The sequence below is a fragment of the Schistocerca americana genome, chromosome 3, assembly GCF_021461395.2.
Source record: "Schistocerca americana isolate TAMUIC-IGC-003095 chromosome 3, iqSchAmer2.1, whole genome shotgun sequence".
In the NCBI taxonomy this organism is placed as follows: Eukaryota; Metazoa; Arthropoda; class Insecta; order Orthoptera; family Acrididae; genus Schistocerca; species Schistocerca americana.
The window spans coordinates 732,232,359-732,256,862 of record NC_060121.1 but is presented as its reverse complement, the minus strand read 5'-3'; the positions used below and the strand labels follow the sequence as shown (position 1 = coordinate 732,256,862).

The 24,504-nt window shown below is 39.9% G+C and overlaps 1 protein-coding gene across 1 annotated transcript in view; it reads right to left on the bottom strand.

The window, feature by feature from the left end:
* Positions 1 to 1,187: 1,187 nt before the first annotated feature.
* Positions 1,188 to 24,504, bottom strand: part of LOC124606350 — a 36,842-nt gene continuing 13,525 nt past the window's right edge. Inside the window, exon 2 of the mRNA XM_047138332.1 lies at positions 1,188 to 1,853. Within this exon, the coding sequence (XP_046994288.1) occupies positions 1,188 to 1,853 (666 nt within the window). The remainder of the gene's footprint in view (positions 1,854 to 24,504) is intronic.

Sequence of the window (24,504 nt, the reverse complement as noted above, 5' to 3'; positions counted from 1 at the left end):
CATGGCAAGCACCCATATCATCTAACACAGCCACACATCGATCAAGACACATCCAACACATGGCTAAGAAAAGGCAATATATACAGTGAGACGGAAGGATTCATGATTGCAATACATGATCAAACAATAAACAGCAGATATTACAGTAAGCATATTATTAAAGATCCCAATACCACAACAGATAAATGCAGACTTTGCAAACAACAAATAGAAACTGTAGATCACATCACAAGTGGGTGTACAATACTAGCAAATGCAGAATACCCCAGAAGGCATGACAATGTAGCAAAAATAATACATCAACAGCTTGCCTTACAACATAAACTTATAAAACAACATGTTCCCACATACAAGTATGCACCACAAAATTTACTGGAGAATGATGAATACAAATTCTACTGGAACAGAACCATTATAACAGATAAAACAACACCACATAACAAACCTGACATCATACTCACCAATAAAAAGAAGAAATTAACACAACTAATCGAAATATCCATACCCAATACAACAAATATACAGAAGAAAACAGGAGAAAAAAATTGAAAAATACATCCAACTGGCTGAGGAAGTCAAGGACATGTGGCATCAGGATAAAGTTGACATTATACAGATTATACTATCAACTACAGGAGTCATACCACACAATATCCACCAGTACATCAATGCAATACAGCTACATCCAAACTTATATATACAACTACAGAAATCTGTAATTGTTGATACATGTTCAATTACCCGAAAGTTCCTAAATGCAATGTAACATATACCGTACAGATAAAAGGAAGTCACGCTTGATCAAGGTCAGCGTCACTTTCCATTTTTGACCAGACATAATGTCTGAGAAAAGAAAGAAATAATAATAATAATAATAATAATAATAATAATAATAATAATAATAATATAACTAATTTTATTGATTATTTACAAAAATAGTATTACAAGTTTCTGAACTGTGTATTAGAGATTGTTAAAATTCTAATTTTGTCAGAGTAGAAAAGCTAAATCGCTGAACAAAAGCAGATACAATCTGAAGTTCGAGTTACTAATCATCTTGCATCATATTTACATTCCGATGGCGGTCATTTGCCAAGGAACTTGTCCTTCGTTGTTGAAGTAAGCAGCCACATTACTCCTCCTTTCTGATGCCTGCTTTGAGTAGGCGTTTGCTGTATGAACGCTACTTATGGATGGCAGCTCAGTTCCAGGTGCGCGCCATAGCCCTGGATGCAGCACTCCTGTTTCTGCGTCTTCATAATCAGCCTATCCCATTTCAAGTACGTACCTGGCGATGCTGCACGTAACCAGTTGTGAATTTTGCATGCAGCTTGCACTATTAGATCAACTGTGGATAAATTAACTTCAATCTCTTTTCGAAATACTCTAAATCTACCTGCTAGTACGCCGAAAGCATTCTCAGCAACTCTACGTGCTCTTGATAACCGGTAGTTGAATATGCGTTCTTCTAAGGACAAGTTTCTTCTTGAGAATGGTTTAATTAAATTTGTAGTCATGGGAAATGCGTCATCTGCTACAATTATGTAATCCTGAGGCAAATTCAGGCTGTCGTTGTCAATGGCTGTTTTCAAACTAGACAGCCTAAAGACACTTCCATCATTAGCCCTTCCATTTGTGCCAACATCTACATAAATGAATTTACAATCGGCGTCAACCAAAGCCAACTGTGTTATGCTGTAACCCCCTTTGTAGTTGTAAAATACTGCACAACTTCCAGGTGGTCGTTTGATGGAAGTATGATTACCATCCAATGCACCATAACAGGATGGAAAATTCCATTTGATCTCAAAACTGTTTTGTATTTGTCTCCACTCATCCAAAGTTTGAGATACCTTCAACAAAAAAACAAAATAAATAAACAAACATTAAAATATAATTTATTGATTTGTTAGTCTATATAAAAACCAAACAATACACTATTCAAATAGACAAATCATTACAAAATTTCTATAATGTCGCATTTTTATCTTTCAGAAAAGTCCCACTGAAGAATGTGATGATGGACAACAGGAAGCCGTTAGTCTCCTTACTGAAAGTCAAGAAAATGAGGAAGAAAATACTCAAGACATGGATGATGACAACATTGCTAAAAGCACAGTAAGAACAACAGGAACGTCGGCCCAAGAGAACCAATTTGCGACGCCAGTTTCAAAGAAAAGACGCGTTTCAGAACTTTCCAAAGTTGAAAGTGCAATTAATAAATTACAAAAAATTGCTATGGAGAGGCCATCGTCTACAAAAAAAAGTAGTGGACGAGTATGACTTGTTTGGCCAATTGAGAACACTTCCTGCCAGAAGCTCTGCAATCTCGCAAAAAAAGTTCCAGAGCCTTATCACCAAAGAAAAGCTAAAATATTTGCCACCATATTCACCAATTACTTCTGCATCACCATACGGAAGTACATCTTCTCATGTGTCAGAAGAAAAAGAAGACCTTACCAGTTTGAACTCAGACGTATTTACAGTTGATGATATGATATACAGAAAACTTCAATGACTTCTCCAGAAATAAAACTGAGTTAAAGTTTATATAAGGTAATGTTTCATTTGTAGAAAAATTTGGGTCAATTATAATACCTGAGAAAAAAGAGAAGAACTTTTAACTTGCCTTGTCAAAGTTTCATAATGAAATGATCGTGTGGCATTTTATTGCCTAGTGCAAGTCTCTTTAGTTGAAGCCATTTCGGTGACTTACATGTCAATGATTATGACAAATACACAACACCCAGTCCCCTGCCGAGATTCTAACCCGGGCCCCCTGCCTGGTAGTCAGCAACGCTGTCGACTAAGCTACGGAGGCGGACACAGTTTTGTAATAGCAGGTTATGGATGAAGATGTTTTGTTTCTAAATAACAGTGTTAAAATAATCAGTTAAATAATTACATAATTAATATAAGGTATGTCTAGACGATTTCTACACGTCTACTTTTATCAAATTACACAATAATCAACCAGTAAAACTCACCTTTCAGTAGTGTCGTAATCCACTTCTGATTGCCTGAAGAACTTCAGGAATGAATCTTGAAATTGTGGTGGCTGGTATGCGAAATAACACTGCCAGAGACTGATAACTATCACCACTTGCTAAATACCGTAGCGTAACCTTTAGTTTCTGTTTGGGAGTTATTGCATTTCTCGTAACAGTATCTCTCTTGGCTATCTGTGGCTCAATTACGCTCAAAAGCTTATTAAATTGTTCAACAGTCATTCTCAGTTGTCTCTTTTATTCTAAAGGATCTTCCACTGAAAGTTCACGAAACAAAGTGGATGATGCTCCAAGGGTTTCTCTTCGACCTGCCCAGTCTTCTACCCACACTCTATGTTGATTTAAAATGGTTCTTAGCCCCTCACTTAAAGTTACAACAATTTCACCCGCCACTTCGTCAAGCCTCCTCAAACTCACTGTCACTGTCACATGCCATATTTTTGACGAAGAAACACGTAACACTGTGTCTTCGTGTATAGGCTTACTGGCCGGTAAAATTGTGGCGTCCACTTCTGACAGCCAGAATTGGCTACCACTACTGGCCCCCTGTACAGCGGCCTACAGATACGGGAGGTAACGTCTTTACCCTTAGAAAATATATCGTATCCCTGCGGAAGAATTAACATTTGATGATTTTTCTACCACATTCAGAAAAATGTGGTAGTCGCGCTACCTATTGTACCAATATCCTACCACCTTGCATAATGCGCACAGTGATTTTTTTCCTTGGGGGTTTTGCTCTTCGTCCTAATACGTCTATCACTTTTTTGAGTCTCCTCTTTTTATCCAGTATTGCATTTTCTTCTTTCTGATTACTAAGTCTAAACGACATTTTAACTGATATACTGAAAAGAGCTTCAGCAGAGGTGGTTCTGTATGCACCCGTCAATCTCAGTAGGATGTGTCTCTGCATTCCCACGCGGAGGATTTTTAGGTCAACGTAGTCCATAAAGGACCCATTTCATTCTTGATTAGTTGCGGAGAGGCGAAATGTCTCCTGTGAGTGAGCTTAGTATCAGGGTGTGACAGTTCCAGTACAATATATTTTGTGAAAAAGAAATGTCGACAAAAAAATTATATCGGTGGAAATCGAGAAGTAAATGTTATCTGCATGTTTTCATTTGCAGCTACCATCACTGCGGTTTTGTGGTACATATTGAAAGTTTATATTTCTCGTTGTCTGAACAGACATCGCTGACAGTTCCGTGACGTTAACAGATATTACAAAACTTAGTTCACGCTTCTGTTGTGAGAACTGTGTTAACATTCAAAACGCGACATTCCTGTTCGAAAGTACATATCCGATGAATTATTTGAAAAGAGAGAGAGTTTATTTTCAGTGTAACCAAATGTAAATACGTCGAATTTCAATCAGAGTGGAAATTCAACATTTCGGATTTCTTTTACGTAACGAATAGAAATCAAGTTCAGTTGCATTATGCGATTTGGCGAATGTATTACTATTATACTTAAAGTAAGGTCAACAATTTCTGGGATTTGGTTTGAGTCTCTTCAAAGCCAACAACCCTATACTTATTAACGTCTACACATTAGTTTATGCATAAACTCGCTGACTGTACCGTCGCCGGAAACAGTTGTTGGTGATTTCAAATATTGTTCATTTATTATGAAGTGTTAATTTAATTTCCACATCAATTATTCTTTTGAGGAAAACGAATCTCAAAAATGTTTTCTTTTTCTTTATTGTGGCGAGGGAGAGGGGGATGGGTGAGCGGCAGTCAGGGGTACAAAATCCCACCCTTCAGCTAAAAGGTTTAACAAAGATGAAGAAACACAAGATTAAAATATGCAAATTTAGAAACTTTTAAAACATATAAGATGACGAGTGTTTCCTGTTGTTTCTATAAAATTACATCGTTGTTTTTCTTCGTTTTCTTTTTAAGTGGACTGGCCGAGCGGTTCTAGGCGCTTCAGTCTGGAACCACGCGACTGCTACGGTCGCAGGTTCGAATCCTGCCTCGGGCATGGATGTGTGTGTTGTACTTAGGTTAGTTAGGTTTAAGTAATTCTAAGTTATAGAGGACTGATGACCTCAGATGTTAAGTCCATAGTGCCCAGAGCCATTTGAACCATCTTTTTAAGTGAAAATAAAAAAACTCTATAATTGAAGGATAAAATGAAAAGAAAGGTGTTTAAAAATCTTTGAAAAACGTGATAACGTTCATTAAAAAGGAGCACTGCACTTTCACTAAAAAGCTGAAGGACTTGCACTGGTAAAAATGGCATGGGGAGGTGTAGGGTTGAGTCTGTGGGTAAACAGTATAGAGGAACACAGCTAGTAACTGGAGCTGAAGGTATGTGTTGGGATGGATAGTGGAAAGACCGAAAGTGAAAAGCTGTCTGGCGGGTGGAAAAAGCGGTGGTATCAAGAGAAGAAAAAAAGAAGAGGTGGTAGAGGATGTAAGTGTGTAAAAGTAAAGGGATGCGGAAAGCAAAGCAGTGTGTATGACGTTCAGGGAGTCGTGGGGACTAATAGAACGGGCGGAGAAGAAATCCGTGCAAAAACTTTAGAGGAAAGGATAGAGTCGGATTCAGGTTTTGCAGTTATGGAGGATACTGAAGTGTTGTAATCCCATAGTTCGACCAGCTAGCAGTTTTAGTGTGTCGTGGGTTTCATGTCGGGAGGTGTACGTGAAGTTTCCAAGTCAGCTGCCGATTGAAGGTTAGTGCAAGATATTTTATTGTATTAATTAACTGGATAGGACGGTTATAAACGGTGAGGTAGAAGCCATAGAGGCGAAAGCTGCAGGTTGTTCTTTCTGTAAGTATTGCCTGGGTTCTGGAGGGATTGAAAAATTGTGTGTTCTTGTGCTTTACCTTTCACGTAGAGAAATGTATACACCAACAGCAAAAAATATTCTCTTGCCAATGAGATAACAATCTTAATAAATTTGACTTTTGCTTGTAAACGGGTCATAAAAAAATAAAATAAAATGCCGTAAAATAAAAAAATAAAAAATAAGAAATTTAAAAAAAGAAATTGAAATCAAACCAGTTTGAATCTACTACGCTACTGCATTTGCACAGTGCCGTACTTTACGTACAAAACGGTTCGTTTCTCAATCGTTCACGAGGAGTAGAGCATGTGAACGTAATCGAAAGAAGAACTGCGACTGCTATGCCGCTTAGAGCGAGCTTTGCGATGGGTCCTGACATCTAGCGCCTGTCGCCGCAACTACAAGGGTACTGCGACAGTTGGCTGTTCTGTTTCCACGGGCGCGGCCGCTTGAATGTTTCTCGATTGACAAATGTTTCTTAATTTTATATTTCAGCACATAAATTGTAACACATCGCTTGAATTATTATATTAAACGCTTCTTTTACATTAATGTAACGCAACAGGCAGCTGAGATCCAGAACTCAACTGTAGTTCAGTGGCTGCTCGTTTCATTAAAATTTCCCCATGCGATCGACGCAAATTCTTTTTAGTCCCCGCATAGAAAGATACTACCCAATTCACCACTGACTGACAAAGACAGATGTCTCAATAACCCAGAGGTTTGACTCTGCATGTATTTCCACCGAGAAGAAACGTCAGCTGAAAACTGAAATCCATTGCTGAAAGTGTGCGTCTTTTGAGTGTTGAAATGCTTTCAAGTAACGTTTGGACACATGCTGCTGTCACAAAGCTGTTTAAGACCAAAAAGTTTCCAGGTACCTGTAATAATCGCCTCTGTAGTTAAAAGAACTGCGGTATATTATGATCACTTTCCTCATCATAATTTGTAAGTATGCCCTATTCCTAACCTACTTCAGCACATCCTAGAAAAACTGCTCAGGAACCAGTTCAAATACATGGAGACCCGTCCTCCTCTCAAAACTAACACTTCGTTTGATATCGGAGGCTTGTGGGGAACTTTATGAAGTGTTTTTACAAATAATTGTTATTATTGATACTGGGGAACTTGGATTCTGCTCAAAACACATCGTCATCTACCAATACCTACATTTGTATAGGTATATGTTACAGGTGGAGAACTCAAGTAACAGCTATAGAGCAGATTTTCTCTTTAAAGAAAAAAAAGGTCGAGATACATTTAGTCGAGGCCTGGCACGACTATTTAGTTTGAGATGAGATATTCCACGACTCGTGATACACATTGTGTCTCGCTTCTAAGAAGATGTAAAGACGATAGTATGATTAAGAATATCATTGCAGGGGTCCTGAAAGACTAGGTTGGAGTCCTCATGTTTTACAAATTACGCATAAATAATGTACGTAAGTCGGGAATTAGGAAGAGTTCGCAAAGCGCTAACGATACGATCGTACAGGGCGAATCAGGAGGAAAGGTACATTCTTTGAGGGGTGATAGTCATTCTAAACAAAAAGTCATAAGAACATATCTCCAGTTTTTAACACGTTCCGAGGAAACTACAAAACAACGGGGAACAGAGCAACTGCAGGTGATGATAAATGAAACGTTAACTAATGTTTTGTTTGATTTTGTATATTTCCTTACAAACGATGTTCAAAGAGCCCACCGCAAATGCAATGCATTTTGCAGCTCTTTCAGACAGCTGCTCTGTTGCTAATCTGGGCGCATTCGTAGGGTCCTTTACTCGAGCACAGGCATATAAAATACGAGCGTGAAGTTCCTCCTTTGTGTCCACTCTGCCCTTGTGTACATAGATCAAGCTAACACCACAAACAGGAATCTAGTGGAGTGAAATCGGGTGACCTCGGTGGTCAAGAAATGACTCCACGGCGGCCGATCCAACGCAGAGGAAACGTTTCAGAGACCTACTGTATCACTGATCGTCCAGGATATGCAGGAGCTCCGTCGTGCTGAAAGTACATATTAAGACGTCGTGTTGCCAAAACATTATCTTTCACGTATTCTGTTAACACATTTTGAAGCAAGTCAAGATACCGCGCTGCGTTGAGTCGGTAATCTAAAACAACTGGATCGATGAGTTGGTCTTCGTCGCCCCACCACGCACAAGTGTGCATTGAAGTGGCCAGTAAAGACAACACTACGTAGCCTAATGTCGATTTGGTTGTATTCAAATGTGAGTACTGGTGAAGTAGGAAACGATACCGATGTACCGATGCCTTTGATTTTCAAACAGCCGTAAGGTGGTTAAGAAAAGGGCAAACGTTCATTTGGAATTTCTTGTTAGAATCAGGAATATTATCACCCCTCAGATGATGTAACTTTCCTCGTACTCACCCTGTATTTAGAACTACTTAATTTTGGAGATAGAAGCTCCAGGTACACGTAGGATCATTAAACAATTGATAAAAGGTGTGGAAGCTCAAAATTAATACTGATGAAATTCATTTACTGGGTTATATGTGTATTACATGTGTAAGCTGGATTAATCATTTGTAACTAACGTCCTGCTTTTATATCCACTTACAAACTCTTGCCCCGTCGTTTGATCTCCGTTGGTGATCTAAATCGGAAATACTGTTTTGCAGTGTCTGTGTTTTACGGTGAACTATACGACGTCCTTCAGACATGCACGCATGTTTGAAGGAACAGATACTGTTACGTTCGGCAGCTGTATGAAACAGAAGACAGTTATTCGCAAAATGTACATTTCTTCTAAATCTGAAATAGCTGATTTTCGAGTTGTTCTAGGCACAGATAAAGACAGAAGGTCAAGCACTTACAAGCAGATTAAGCTATTTAAAGGAAAACAAATTTAATTGATTTCAGAGTTTATTTCTATAGACCAGAATTTCTTAAACTGTTTTCCGCAAAACCCTAGAAATCCGTGGAGCGTTCAACGAAACTTACGTACCTTGTTCTATAACATTCAGCAAAGCAACTTACAAAATAAATAAATAAATGAAAATGAAAAAAGAATACCTCAACGAAAAACAAGAAAAAACAACTAAACGTTGCTTCCACTTATTAATTTGTATAGTCGTTACCACTCGACACTGATAGGCACACCCAACAGTGAGGGATGACTGCAGAAGTGACGGTAGCAGTCCGTTAAAGCTTCCTCCGTCGTCCTCATCACAGTACAAACGCAAAATCTAGTGATCATGGAAACGAGAAGAGTTTCCTTTTAAAATAAGTACCGCGCTATAGACAAAAATTTCAAAATCTTATTCCATTGCTACATACCCTGAAGGAAACCGTTTCTGTTTAAGATAATTCCTGATATGTTTAAAAGCTTTCAGTGAAAACAAAAAGAAGTGGACCTATGCGTTCTAGCTCCAGTAAACGTGTACTAGGTTTTAAACTGAGTGGAGAAATGAAAATATAGATTTATAGTTCCGCCATTGAACTAAAGAAAAGACAGATACTTCGTATTTTCATTTTTTCACTCAGTTTAATAGATACCACATTTTTATTGGAGCTAGAACAAGACGCTAAGTCTAGTTAGTTCTGTTTTCACTAAAACCCTTTAACGATATTGGAAATCGCAACTAATACTGTAATGATAGACCTTATAAACGTATAATTTACAAATATTTCTCTTTTCATCGGAGAAAGTGGGATATAAATACAAAAAACATCATTAAGTGTTTTGGTAGTGCAGGGAGCAGTAAGCAGTAACAATTTGGGGTGTAGGATCAGCAAGAGTGAGAGCTGAGAACTAACAAGTAACGCAAGTAATTGAAGAAGTCATATGAGTCTAAAAAACGATGAGACCGATGAAGAATTATAGAACTGGCAGGATGATGAATTAATTAACTGTGTGTCAGTGTAAAAAGTATGTCTCGAGCCTTTAGGACCAATTTCGTAACGAAGCTCGTAAATAAGTTTGTTGACGATTCTCTTTCCGCATTCTCACTGATTTCCTGTGCTTTTATGATTTCCTTTTAGCGTTCAGTTTTGTATCAGTCCATTTTCCTCCCATCCAGCGTCATTCGTAACGAGTAGGTCAATTACTAATCTTTTGTGTTGCATAGATCACATTTGCAACAATTCGCTACGATGTTAGCAGGTTAATGAACATAGTACATCTCCTAAGTGAAAATATGCCTACATGCAGGTCATTTACATTATTGGGCTTTTACTTAACCTTATCTACAACAAAATCTGTGAAATGTAGCCCAACGACATTCTGGCATTATCTGTTCCGAAATTAATGTATATAGAGGAAGAAGTTGTCGAGCATAAATTATTTGATGTGCTTTTAAATCATTCATTACCTACAAACACTTTTAATTCACGAGGGTCGCTATCAAAAGAATTTTTGGCTGCATGTTTTGTTCTTTTATGTGAAAGAGTAAGGTTAACTTTTTTGCAGTAGAGGTAATTTTTGTTCTTGGTATTACGTTTATGAATGTTACTATATTATCAAATTGTGCGTGGTTCTTCACATCAAGCTTCAAAAGAGACTAAATGTATTGCCAGGCTGCTGTTACTATGCGCAGTTTTTTTAACAGGTGCCCATGAGACTCTAAAGTACGGTTTCACAAAATATACTCCACGGAACAATGGTGTTCCACGGAAAGTGCGTAAGTGCTCCGCGAAAAACTATTAACAAGCTGGGGTTTTTGTTCGACATTTCAACAGTACTATTTTTTAATTTTATTATGATTTTGTGTCACAGGTTATGTTTTAAAATTCAAGTAATCACTGAATAGAATAAGTTATTTTCATTTGTTACAATTTTGTTAACTTTCAGAATAAACAAGGAGAATGTGTTCCCTCCGAGTATCGGGATTCTGTAAGTGTTTCGTCAGAGGAAAAGTTTTGAAACCTTTGCAACAGAGGATGGACACAGACAAGAACGACACAACACCTTTCTGCGCAATTAATAATTTATTTCTTAACGTTAGATTATCCCACAAAATGATTCCTTGTTACGTTAATCGATGGAAGTGTGCAAAGCAATCCAACTTTATAAAGTTTTCTTTGTTGATAATTTTTCGCGTAGATGTGGATTTCTCCTTTGCAGATACGTAGTCTTTGGTGCTACCAAAGAAGCGTCTGCAGAAATGAAATTTATACTGATGATTTTTATCTTTGACAGAAATATATCTATGCTACCTGTTTGACATACTGATCGAATAAAAAATATCTTCATGCACTAAATTTTGACATTAATGTTTAACCTTTATGTTATTTCGAGGAATAATGTCACGTTTCATTTAGTATAGTATGGGCTATGGTAGACGTTACCAGCTACAAAGATCACACACTGTTGGTGTCAAACAAAATAATGAATTCTTTCCTCCTTAGAGAGCTACAAAGAGGATCTCAGAAAATTCGGAAGACAAATCGAAAGTCAACTCTACTGAGAGATCCGCTAAAGATTATTGCATCTACATTAGCTTAGTCTCACAATGAACACCGAGAATTGTCTCTCAAATTCTGTATTTGTATTCCATCCTGAATAATGTCGTATTTCTGTAAATCTCTGTCATCTATTTAAAAAGAAGAAACTGAGTATAAATTTATCTTGGTGAGATTTAAATTTGTAGTATCAACATCTGTATTTATTACACAACTAGTGACCAGCTCCGAACTGCACGACTAGCATTCTATGGCGGGATTATTTGTCTGTCGCAGCGGCAATAAATTGTATAGTTCCTCAGATTAGCCTTCACAAAGAGATAAACAAACAAAGCAAAGGGCTTCATAATATGTATGAGCTAAGTTAGCGCCCGCTGCTTCGCTCGAATGCACTATATAGCCTGCACAGATTTTCTTTTTCTTTAATCGAAATTTTATGTTTTGCACGAACTTCAACATCTTCTAAACTTTCCATGCTAATTAAAGCCATAGAGGCATGATCTTTCCCTGTGACCTTTCCTTGTGACTAAAGAGCGATTGTGGTTGCTGCAGTCGTGACCTTTGTTAAACCTGCCGTTTCAGTTCTTGAAGACATTTCCATAGAAACTTTCATCCCCTAACACACATTTCTTTAGAAGACAAAGATAAATTTTCTTCAATTTAGGTTTAAAAATGTTTTAATATCATGAAATATTTTCTTAAAAATTGTCACATCCTATTTTACTCACTTAGGAGTTGAATTTCCAAAAACATTAAAACCCGAATTTTTTTATTTTCAAGAGAGAAATGAAATACCAGTTTTCATAAATAAAGCTTTAAAAATGTTTTGTTAGATCTTTAATGAGGATTTATTTAAAAAAGAATTTTACCTACTATTTCACCTCCATTGAGGTTAAATTTCCAAATATGCTGAAACACACATTCGTATACTTCTGACTAACAAACCAAATACAAATTTTCGTAATTCCATCTTCGAAGATGCCTTCATAGCGACGCATTTTCCAAAATCCTTTTATCGCATATTTCACCCCATTAGGGACGTAATTTTGGAAAATTCCTTCTTTAACGTTTCCTATAAGATAAGATCAACACACTCTCAAAGTTTCGCGCTTCTGTCCTTAGTGGTTTGAGCTGTGCGCTAATGAGTATGTGAATCAGTCAGTCAGTCACGACATTTCCTTCGGTGTATAGAGATGGAGCACAAGAGAACTAATCGTATGCCTCTGTGAGCACAAAAGTGTCCCTTACCTCATTCTCAAAGTCCATCCACAAGATATGCAATGCAAGCAGCAGAATTGATTAAGATCAACCACGCATGTTCACAACAGGAAAGTTTTCCACATACCAACGCCATAAGAGTCTTGCGTACAGTCTACTTTGTAGCTATATTACGCTTTGCTACAATTTTTCATTATCCGAAGTCTACTAGTTACCTCCTCCCCACTCACTTCTCACAGTCATCTCGGCCCCCACTCCCCCATTCCCCCAGTAGACTTCTTGTATTCAGTCCAAATAATATCGCTCTAGGTATTTAATTAATGTCTGGATCTAGAGGCACACCGTATACTCAAAATTATCAGATAGTTCTTCTACGCTTGGATTATCTGATATTTAGACCTATCTATAGTTAATGTAAGGCGTAATTTATAACACAAAGCCGATGTTCTATTCAGTTATTTCAAATTTCCTCACAGTTATTGGTTAAAAACAGTCTTGGTTGCAATTTTAGTTTTTTATTTTTCAACTACGCGTTTCGGCTTACTTAGGCATCTTCAGGTTATCTACATAGAAAACAGAGAACAAATACATGTATTTAAGAATCGCGATCTCGTTGCGCAGACTTCGATAACCTAAAAGCATGTATAAACAGATCAAATATGAAAGTGCAAATACCATAATTTGGTATTTCTTATAAGGATCCTTTAGTCAGTGTAGCCAAAGGGCATCGTCGAAGATATCAGGCCACCATCGCCTTCGTTAAACTCAGTAAAAACTAGAAATATAAAATAGTAAAATCAGATAAAAATTCACCAGTGATCGGACACTCACAAGGGAACCTCCCCATCGCACCCCCCCTCAGATTTAGTTATAAGTTGGCACAGTGGATAGGCCTTGAAAAACTGAACACAGACCAATTCGGGAACAGGAAGAGGTTGTGTGGAACTATGGAAAAATAAGCAAAATATATAAACTGAGTAGTCCATTTGCAAGATAAGCAACATCAAGGATTAAATGAGCTCAGGAGCGCCGTGGTCCCGTGGTTAGCGTGAGCAGCTGTGGAACAAGAGGTCCTTGGTTCAAGTCTTCCCTCGACTGAAAAATTTCCTTTCTCTATTTTTGCAAAGTTATGATCTGTCCGTTCGTTCATTGACGTCTCTGTTCACTGTAATAAGTTTAGTGTCTGTGTTTTGCGACCGCACCGCAAAAGCGTGCGATTAGTAGACGAAAGGACGTGCCTCTCCAATGGAAACCGAAAACATCGCAAGGTCATAGGTCAACCGATTCCTTCACAGGAAAACACGTCTGACATGTTCCATACGACACTGGTGACGGCATGTGCGTCACATGACAGGAATATGTTGTCGACCCACCTAACTTGTACGGACAGATAATAATTGTCCGAAAATAAAAAGTTGAACTTCTCACTCGAGGGAAAACTTGAACCAAGGACGTCTCGTTCCGCAGCTGCTCACGCTAACCACGGGACCACGGCGCTCCTGAGCTCATACAATCCTTGATGTTGCGTATCTTGCAAATGGACTACTCAGTTTGTATATTTTGCTTATTTTTTCATAGTTCCACACAACTTCTTCCTGTTTTCTCGATTGATCTGTGTTCAGTTTTTCAAGGCCTATCCACTGTACCAACTTATAACTAAATCTGAGGGGTTGCGATGGGGAGGTTCCCTTGTCAGAAATGCAATCATACTGCCGAAGCCTTATAATAAGGTCTTAACTTTTCTAGATGGACGCGAGTGACACCAAGATCTGCATAACGCGTTCCCGTTCACAGGAGCGAGTAATAGAATAAGATGGGGGGCCCGGGTAGTAAGCATAATGCACCACGACGTCGTGTGCGAGTACTGAAGCCTAGTACAGAATCACCTCAATAGGTGGCGCTGCCACGCACCAATGATAAGAATGAGAGATCGTAAACTCAGTTACTCAACGGAGATGCTTTCCTTTACATAACAGTGTTTTAAACGAACGCTTCGAATGTGGTGGTTGGAAAAATCTCTAAAAGCTTTGAGGAATAGTATATTACATCAAAAACAAGTTACAGTAGTCAAGAATGTACGAGCTGGAAATGCTTAGTTCTTTCTATTGCCATAGGAATGCTTGGAAGTCGGTAATATTTGAAAGAAATGCTAGTTTTGTAATGGTAAAGCTTTCGGGGGAGCGGGTCGTGATCTACGAAACTCTTCTGTTTCTAAAGTTTCGTCCAGAACTGCGTTGAACATCTGCAGAGGCGTTGCTCCTCCGTCTTGCCGACCCACGGATCAGGCGTCTGAGAGCCACATATATACTATTACGAACAGAAGAGTTTTGTGGAGCACGACCTTATACTCCGAAACGTTTCCCAGCAACAATGTCATCCGGTCGTGAAAGCCTTCATTCTGTCATTAAATGCTAGTTTTTTTTGAGATCCCTCAATGACAGCAGATACTCAAGACAGTGGTTAAGGCCACTTTAGTAATGTGATTCAGCTGCATCTGCGTGCTTCATTTGGTGAGGAGTGGATAGGAAGAAGAGGTCCTGTTGTTTGGCAAGCGAGATATCATATTTTACACTAGTGTACTACTTTCTATGAGGGAAGAGGTACGTGCTGATTGGCCACTAAGAGCTACTCGTACATTTGATCGCTAGTGAACATCAGACTGAATCGAAGAAGTGGGTGATTTCTCTGTACTGCGGCTTGAGCTAGACGTGGTCTGACATAGCATTATAAAGTTGTGGGTACATTAGCCAGTAGACACAGGACAGTTACAATGATAACGCGAATCCTTTTCACACTACTGAAGCCAAAGTGGCTTCATCTACTGCCTCTGTTGTTCGTTGACGTGGTTGTATATTATTAGTTGTGTAGAATTTCTTTTAGGGAAAGTTAAAATTGTGAACAGATCAAATAATTTTAACGCCGATTCCGTGCTATAGCTATTTTGAGAACACAGCTCTCAGTGTGTAAGTAACATGGCTTTAGAGTCTGATAAAATCAGTGCCATCGCATTGCTGTAGGTATCTCAAGTGTCATCTGTTCCAGTGACAGGAACAAATATAGTCTGAGTACTTCGGCTGTTCTTCCGTAGCGCCATAAACAATGTAAACGCCTCCTATACCTTGTAAATAACGGCTGATAGGAATGATATAAGCTGTTGATAACGAATGCTGCGGCCTTTTGAAATCTTATTCTTGTGCTTTTCTTACTCCTAAGCACCACTTTTGTCCACAGTCTATCCAAACACGTCTTTGGCAGCTAATTACCTGCAGCCCATGTTTCTCTGTCATTAATTCCAGTTCTTGCGGCGTAACTACAGCAGAAGCTAACTTAATCTCACACTTGCATCAGGTGTGAGTAGAGAAAGGCGTGTGTGGTCCTTTCAGTTTACTGCCTTGCAGTCTTTGTTCTGCGCCGAATTCCTTTTCAAATTTCCTTTACTATTTACGCGTTTGCCTTGATACTTAGACACACAACGAATGAGGCAAGTAACAATGTTTCGGCGATTCTGGATGTCTTTGGTAACCAAAGCTTTCATTGTTTCACAACTTCGTGCGAGTGCGTGCAACTATAATCTGAGAAAAGTTACCACCCAGCATTTTGTGGAACGCGATTATCAGTTACAGTTTCACGACCTAGTGTTTACCGAATCGTGGGTACAAGAGCACTCCGTAGGTGAAACACAGAAATATAGCACTTCCCGATAGTTTAAGCACTCGATCCAGGTGTAAGGGATCCAGTTTAGATTTTCTTCTGTTCCCTAAATAATTAAAGGCGAATGCTAAAACGACTACTTTGCAAAGAACCTTGCGATTTCCTGCCTCCTCCTTCTTTAATCAGAGCTTGATGTCCATCGCTAACCTCCAAATCATTTACGGGTCTCGTAACCATCATCATTCATCTTCTGTAGTAGGTCCATCCATCAATTAGTAACGTTAAGGAAATTATGATATTAGAGGTTCGCGTTGCTGGAGTAAGTAGGACTTGGTAACGTTCGGCATCTCAGACGCTCTTATCCGTAGAGTAATAAAGATAGTTTGACTCGCACGCCTAGCGACAGAAAAGGAAATGCAGCCATTAGGCTAACATCCTAGACAGTAGCGAACTACTTTTTCTTTCATATATTCTGATGACTTACTTAACCCTGCCTGCAGTGGACTTCCTTCGGGCTGCTTACGTTCATGTTTATGCATAGAGAGATCTATCATGTCGCAAGACTGTTCAAAAATTTCATAAAATGCGGAAGCTGCCATTACAAGATGTGATATTTCTGAACACTGCCTTTCACAGGGACGCAAGTTTTCCAAAGCCTTCATGATACTATTGTCACTTTGAAAAGAAAAATCGAAAAAGGCGTTCTCATGGACAATGTCTGTGCACATCACATTGCACTCGACTACACACGTAAACTGAACATCCACGTTTCACTACTGCCAAGTTTCTACCACGACTGCAGTTATGTAGAAATCCACACAAAGGCAGTCACTCGCTAGAGTGGCTGCTTATCACCCCATGGGAAGGGGACGACGATCTGGAGCGACTTGAAAGGACTATAATGGCAACAACTGGGTTCTGATTTTAATAGTTAAGTTCCACAGCTTATAAAAATGCTACAGTAAAACCAAGGACACCACACCTTCATTACAATTTAGATCACATTTATATGATTATAACTACGAAATTCACGAATGTTTATAACTATGAATATTCCAATAAGAGACAAAAAAGTAATAAACAATGTAATCTTTCGTACTGTATGACGTATGACAAGAAAGCTGAAGATGTCAGTAAGCGCCACAAAAAGTCACATTTCATATCTTTTACATCTATGAAATGTTACAGCCGATTTTATAACAGTATGATTATGCGAATGTGCCATTACTCCGTGTCCTCGGCAAATACACGTAGTAAGAAGACAGCATCAGTTCTCCAGTTCCTTTCTTAATTATGCCGAGATACTGAAAATTTAAATTTTAAGTTTATTTAATAGTTAGTATACTGACTGTGTAAATGGCCATTAGTAAAATTACTAAATTGGGCAAACTATCTAATAATTTTAAGGTAGCAGTGAATAAGGGCAGACATTAGCTGCATTTAACCTGGCAACATTTATTCTTATAAATTTAACATACTACTTTTGTGTTAAGTAAAGCATATACGTCATATCGCGTTAGTGAAGGAGCAGTGCTTCCGAACTTCCGTAGTCTGCTCATAGGTTTTGATAGTTAATGCTTTGAGAAACGACCCATGCACACTTGTGTTACACTTTTATGTTGTACTGGAGCACTCTACTAATTTATTACTTGGCTGTTAACTTTAATTTGAATCCGTGCTAGTGTGAGGTCACCATTCACTGATTTCTGATCAATATCAACAAGCATTTAGTTCACATAAACACAAACTTTTGTGTTTGTCAGCATTATTAATACCATGGAATTTTTTCATTCGTTTTGCCGTATTAATTATTCCCTGACCTGCCTATAGAGTATTTGACCGATGAATCATTTTTTAACGTAAACACCAAGGCTTTAAAGCGAGTGTGTGCGTCCACCCTTCCCTCCCGCCCCCCTTCCCCACATGGCACAACAAGACGAAAAAGCCTATACTCAAGATCATTCAACTGGCCGCGCCGTTTCTGGTACTGAGGTCCAGCAACGTGCAGCTGTTGTGTCCAGAAGGCATACTTTCTGCTTTAGTTATAACGGGTGTAACATTGCACTAAGGTTGCATTTTCAATGAAAGATTGCCGTATTCGCAACTAAACAGGTTGGACTCCAACAATAGACCGAGTCATAATTTAAACTATGAAAAACTGCATCAGTTACATAATTTTTCACGCCTAGTATTTGATAATGTACACAAGAAAATAAATTTCACAGCTGAATACCAAAAAAATGGCATTAATTTTCTATATTGGTGCATATAAAATCAAAGCAACAGACTCAATTTGGAGATATACAGAAAAATGTCAACATCCAGCAGCATAATTCCTGCCACATCATGTCACTCAGATGTACACAAGAAAGTTAAATGCGAAATAGTGGTACACAGAGCAAACAAAATTACATTGCACAAAGAGAACAGGAAGAAAAATTGAGACATCACTAAGCAAATTCCAGTGGCTAATGACTTCCCCAGTTCAATCACAGACAAAATGCAGAAACAAATAACAAAAAAGAAAGAAATTCATGGCTCTTTAGAAGGAACTAATAATACAGTCAAATGTATGGCCAGATACCTTGTACTGATAACATTTCTCAAAACAATAGTAAAACTACGTAAGTCACATAAAGTGAAAATTGCTTCCTCTACAGACAACAAACTACAATAGAAATTAGTTCACGCCTTAAACAATAAAATAGCTCAGTTCTCAGCCTCGGGGATATACAAAATCACAAGTAACAGCTGTTCAAGCTACTACATAGGACAGAGTACTAGGAACATTCAAATTAAATACCTAGAACACATCAGCTGTTACACACATAACGTATTCACAAAATCAGCAATAGCAACACATATTGAAAAACACTAGACATCTGTTTACAGACGTAGAAGAAGAGATAAACAACTTACTATGGAGGGCAATCACAGCTCAGAGACGTTGTGAATAACAATAAAGAAGCACTCAACTCTCAATAGCCATTGAAAGTACCATAAAAATTATAATAATTAAAATTGTCAAGAATGATGAGGCGTATCCAAAAGCTGCATAGCTATACGAAGGGGCTTTATGTGCAACTACTGCTTTCACGTAAGTACAGACGCATCTTAATGTTTACCTGCCAAGAATACAAATCACTGTGTGAAATTTTATGAAGTAGTAGAAATACGGAAGCATAGATGGTATTGAAACTCAACAAAAAACAATGACATGTGTATATTCTGATTATACACTCCTGGAAATGGAAAAAAGAACACATTGACACCGGTGTGTCAGGCCCACCATACTTGCTCCGGACACTGCGAGAGGGCTGTACAAGCAATGATCACACGCACGGCACAGCGGACACACCAGGAACCGCGGTGTTGGCCGTCGAATGGCGCTAGCTGCGCAGCATTTGTGCACCGCCGCCGTCAGTGTCAGCCAGTTTGCCGTGGCATACGGAGCTCCATCGCAGTCTTTAACACTGGTAGCATGCCGCGACAGCGTGGACGGGAACCGTATGTGCAGTTGTCGGACTTTGAGCGAGGGCGTATAGTGGGCATGCGGGAGGCCGGGTGGACGTACCGCCGAATTGCTTAACACGTGGGGCGTGAGGTCTCCACAGTACATCGATGTTGTCGCCAGTGGTCGGCGGAAGGTGCACGTGCCCGTCGACCTGGGACCGGACCGCAGCGACGCACGGATGCACGCCAAGACCGTAGGATCCTACGCAGTGCCGTAGGGGACCGCACCGCCACTTCCCAGCAAATTAGGGACACTGTTGCTCCTGGGGTATCGGCGAGGACCATTCGCAACCGTCTCCATGAAGCTGGGCTACGGTCCCGCACACCGTTAGGCCGTCTTCCGCTCACGCCCCAACATCGTGCAGCCCGCCTCCAGTGGTGTCGCGACAGGCGTGAATGGAGGGACGAATGGAGACGTGTCGTCTTCAGCGATGAGAGTCGCTTCTGCCTTGGTACCAATGATGCTCGTATGCGTGTTTGGCGCCGTGCAGGTTAGCGCCACAATCAGGACTGCATACGACCGAGGCACACAGGGCCAACACCCGGCATCATGGTGTGGGGAGCGATCTCCTACACTGGCCGTACACCACTGGTGATCGTCGAGGGGACACTGAATAGTGCACGGTACATCCAAACCGTCATCGAACCCATCGTTCTACCATTCCTAGACCGGCAAGGGAACTTGCTGTTCCAACAGGACAATGCACGTCCGCATGTATCCCGTGCCACCCAACGTGCTCTAGAAGGTGTAAGTCAACTACCCTGGCCAGCAAGATCTCCGGATCTGTCCCCCATTGAGCATGTTTGGGACTGGATGAAGCGTTGTCTCACGCGGTCTGCACGTCCAGCACGAACGCTGGTCCAACTGAGGCGCCAGGTGGAAATGGCATGGCAAGCCGTTCCACAGGACTACATCCAGCATCTCTACGATCGTCTCCATGGGAGAATAGCAGCCTGCATTGCTGCGAAAGGTGGATATACACTGTACTAGTGCCGACATTGTGCATGCTCTGTTGCCTGTGTCTATGTGCCTGTGGTTCTGTCAGTGTGATCATGTGTTGTATCTGACCCCAGGAATGTGTCAATAAAACTTCCCCTTCCTGGGACAATGAATTCACAGTGTTCTTATTTCAATTTCCAGGAGTGTATATTTTCATAATGTAGATGAACAATTATGGAGTTACAGCAGCGGGGAAATTATACATCCTAAGAATCAAACCACATAAGCGAGTTATCAAAATAAAATTGAGCGAAGCCTAAAGACACATGTCAAAATGTACAAAGCATGACTGCTGAATGAAGGAGGCCTAGAAAACAATGGAGAAAAAAAACAATAAATGAGACAGTAATGTGATTTTTTTATTGTTATGTACATAGAAGATCTTAAGATACTCCACCCCTTCCAAAAATCACATTCTAAGGATTTAAAGGAAGAACTGGAAAGCTTTGTGCATCACGGAAAGCAAGGGAGAAAATTCTCAATGGCACACTACACTGAGGTGGCAAAAGTCACAGGACATTGGTACACGCATATACCATAACACGTACACAAGTTGTAAAAGGGCAGTGCATTGGCGAAGCTGTCGTTTGTATTTAGATGATTCATGTGAAAAGGTTTCTGACGTGATTATGACCGCAAAAAGAGGACAGACTTTGAATCCGGAAAGGTAGTTGGTGCTGGACGATTGAGACACTCCATTTCGGCAATCGGCAGGGAATTCCGTATTCCGAGATCCACAGTGTCAAGAGCGCGCCGAGAATACAAGATTCCAGGCGTTACGTCTCACCACAGACAACGCAGTCACTTAACGACCGAGAGCAGCGGCGCTTGCGTAGAGCTGTCAGTACTAACAGACAAGCACACTTCGTGAAGTAGCCGCAGAAATGTATGTGGGACGTACGACGATAGTATCTGTTAGGACAGTGCGGCGAAATTTGGTGTTAGCGAGTTATGGCAGCAGACGACCAACGCCAGTGCCTTTCTTGACAGCGCGGCCTCGCCTGCACCGCCTCTACTCGGCTCGTGACCCTAGACGGATCGAAAATTTCATTTGCTAAGAGCTAATGGTAGGGTTCGAGTGTGGCACAGAACCCCCGAAGCCGTGGACTAAGTTGTCAACGAGGCCCACTGCAAGCTGGCGATGGCTCCATAATGGTGTTTGTGGAATGGAATAGGTCCTCTTGTCCAACTGAACCTATCATTGACTAGAAATGGCTATGTTCGGCTACATATAAACCATTTTCAGCCATTCATGGACTTTGTGTTCCCAAACAACTGTGGAATTTTTATGGATGACAATGCGACTTGTCACAAGGCCACAATCGTTAGCGATTGATTTGAAGAACATTTTGGACAGTTCCAGTGAATGATTTGGCCACTCGGATGATCCGACATAAATTCCATAGAACTTTTATTGGACATAATCGAGAAGTCAGTTCGTGCGTAAAATCCTGCACCCGCAGTACTTTCACAATTGTGAACGGCTATAGAGAGAGTGTGGCTCATTATATCTACAAAGGACTTCCAACGACTTTCAAGTCCATGCTACGTCGAGTTACTGCACTGTGCCGGGCAAAAGGAGATCGGATATGATATTAGGAGTTATTCCATTACTTTTGTCGTCTCAATGCCTGTAGCGAATCAGTTAAGTTCTTTAAATGTTTCTCCTGTGTATGATAACTGTAACTGCAGTAATTTCCGTAAATATGTTCATTTCCTGATCGACTCTACTCAAAACCTACAAAAAAAGAATATTAACATAATCAATGACTCAGCAGTCAATAATAGTAAAATAAATGTTGAAACTGACAATTTCATAAATCACGTAACCCACATAAAATGTAACACCTGTGACAGAAACAAACTCCTTGTGAAACGGTATTGTAGTAACTCTGTAACATGTTTTGATTACAAAAAATTAACACTGTAAGTGCTGATTTGTGTGTGTGTGTGTGTGTGTGTGTGTGTGTGTGTGTGTGTGTGTGTGTGTGTGTGTGTGTGGAATTAATGGTCACACAGAAATGTAGTGTCGAAACAAGTAGCCATACACAGGACACACAGTGAACGCAATTATCGCCAGAATTTGGCAAAATGAGTTAGGAACTCTGCAACTACTATCAGAGGAAGTGTAAGAAGATGAGACAGGTATTGTACCGGCCGAAGCGGAGTGATAGTTATGACGCTAGAATAACGTTTGGGTGCAGCGGGACTTTGTCCGGTAATGCAGACTCAGGAATACTGTGATTTCCTTACATCAGTCATGCTAAATTTTAGGTTGGTTTTCTTCGAAAAGACGTGACCACTCTGCGTCCCCATGCTTGTTTTGTTCAAGCTTGTGCGTGCTCTCTAGGTCGTCGAGGTACTAAAACTTAGTGAGGCTTTTTTTTACAAAGGACTTAAAAGTGATTATGAGGAAAGAGCAATCAATCGTCGGGTCGAATAACCGTAAAGAGGGTAAGGACGCACTTCATTAACTGCACCTGAAATAGCAGTAGCCAAAAACGTTGTTTGAAAGTTACTAGAGCCTGTAAGTTAGGGTTACTTATAAAACTGGTTTTGCTATTGTTGAGCTATTTAACAGTCGAAACAGCGACATACGGCAAGATGCACAAAAGTTTTGAAAAGAAACGCAGTGAACATACGGGAAAGGGTATTGAACGATCACTTCGTCCGTCAATATTTGCTTCAAATGGTTCAAATGGCTCCGAGCACTATGGGACTCAACTTCTCAGGTCATAAGTCCCCTAGAACTTAGAACTACTTAAACCTAACTAACCTAAGGAGATCACACACATCCATGCCCTAGGCAGGATTCGAACCTGCGACCGTAGTGGTCGCGCGGTTCCAGACTGTAGCGCCTAGAACCGGTCTGCCACTCCGGCCGGCAGTATTTACTTCAATTCGAATTAACAGAAGAGGTATACAATGAAGCTCGCCACCATTGAAACGAGTTCCTCCATTTCTCCGTCGTACCTAACCACAAAAAGTAGTCGAATTCCTTATCCAGAACTATTTTGACACTGCTTGACGTTTTTTGCCTCCTGGTGTCATATGCAGTGTGTCTACGCGTACTAGCAAAGAGTAAAGAGTAACTGCTGCCAGGGGTAATGTGTGGACGACGCCACAGTTAGTTGTGAGGGAACTGTACGACGCTGGGATGACGAATTTTGAACAACTTTTACGGATGTAAGATCACCCTCCAAATGACTGGCCGCTACTTGTTGGCAATTACTTTAACGTATAAATTTTGACACTGCTGTTTCATACCGAAGTTTCTCATCATTTTCTTAAGAATTATGTTCTTCTCAACCATTCCTGTGAGCTACTGTTACCATCAGAGACAGACCCTGTATTTTCTGCTGTTCGGCGTTTGGATAATGGAGCCTAACAGGCATTAGCTAAAAGACTTTGAAAATTGAAAACAATTTGAAAACAATGGGCACTAGCCTTTGCATAATACCTTTTATAGATAGTCAGAAAAGACAAAGTAGAAGAAGATGACCGTAGTTTGCTGTGCAACGCATGAAGTATAAATGAGAGATTTTTTACCGTAATTCGTTGTTTTTAAATTTATCAGCGACAAAATCCGCAAGAGTTGTAAAAGTTATTTGTTTCTAAAAAGGAAATCACAACCCGTTTCAGGACATGTTTCTCATCTTCAGGTACATCTGGAAAATTATAAATCAAAACATAAAGTATTAAGGACCCGACCATCCCAAATACCCAATACAAAACTTACAACGGTCCAGGCTCACGGGCGCGCCACATCGAGATATAAGGCGGTATAAGCATATGTGAGCACAATCCCCTGAGCAAAGTTTGTGATTCACCAGTGACAAACTGCAGGGGACTTAAATCTGGATCGACACAGCAAAAAAGAAAGTTGTTA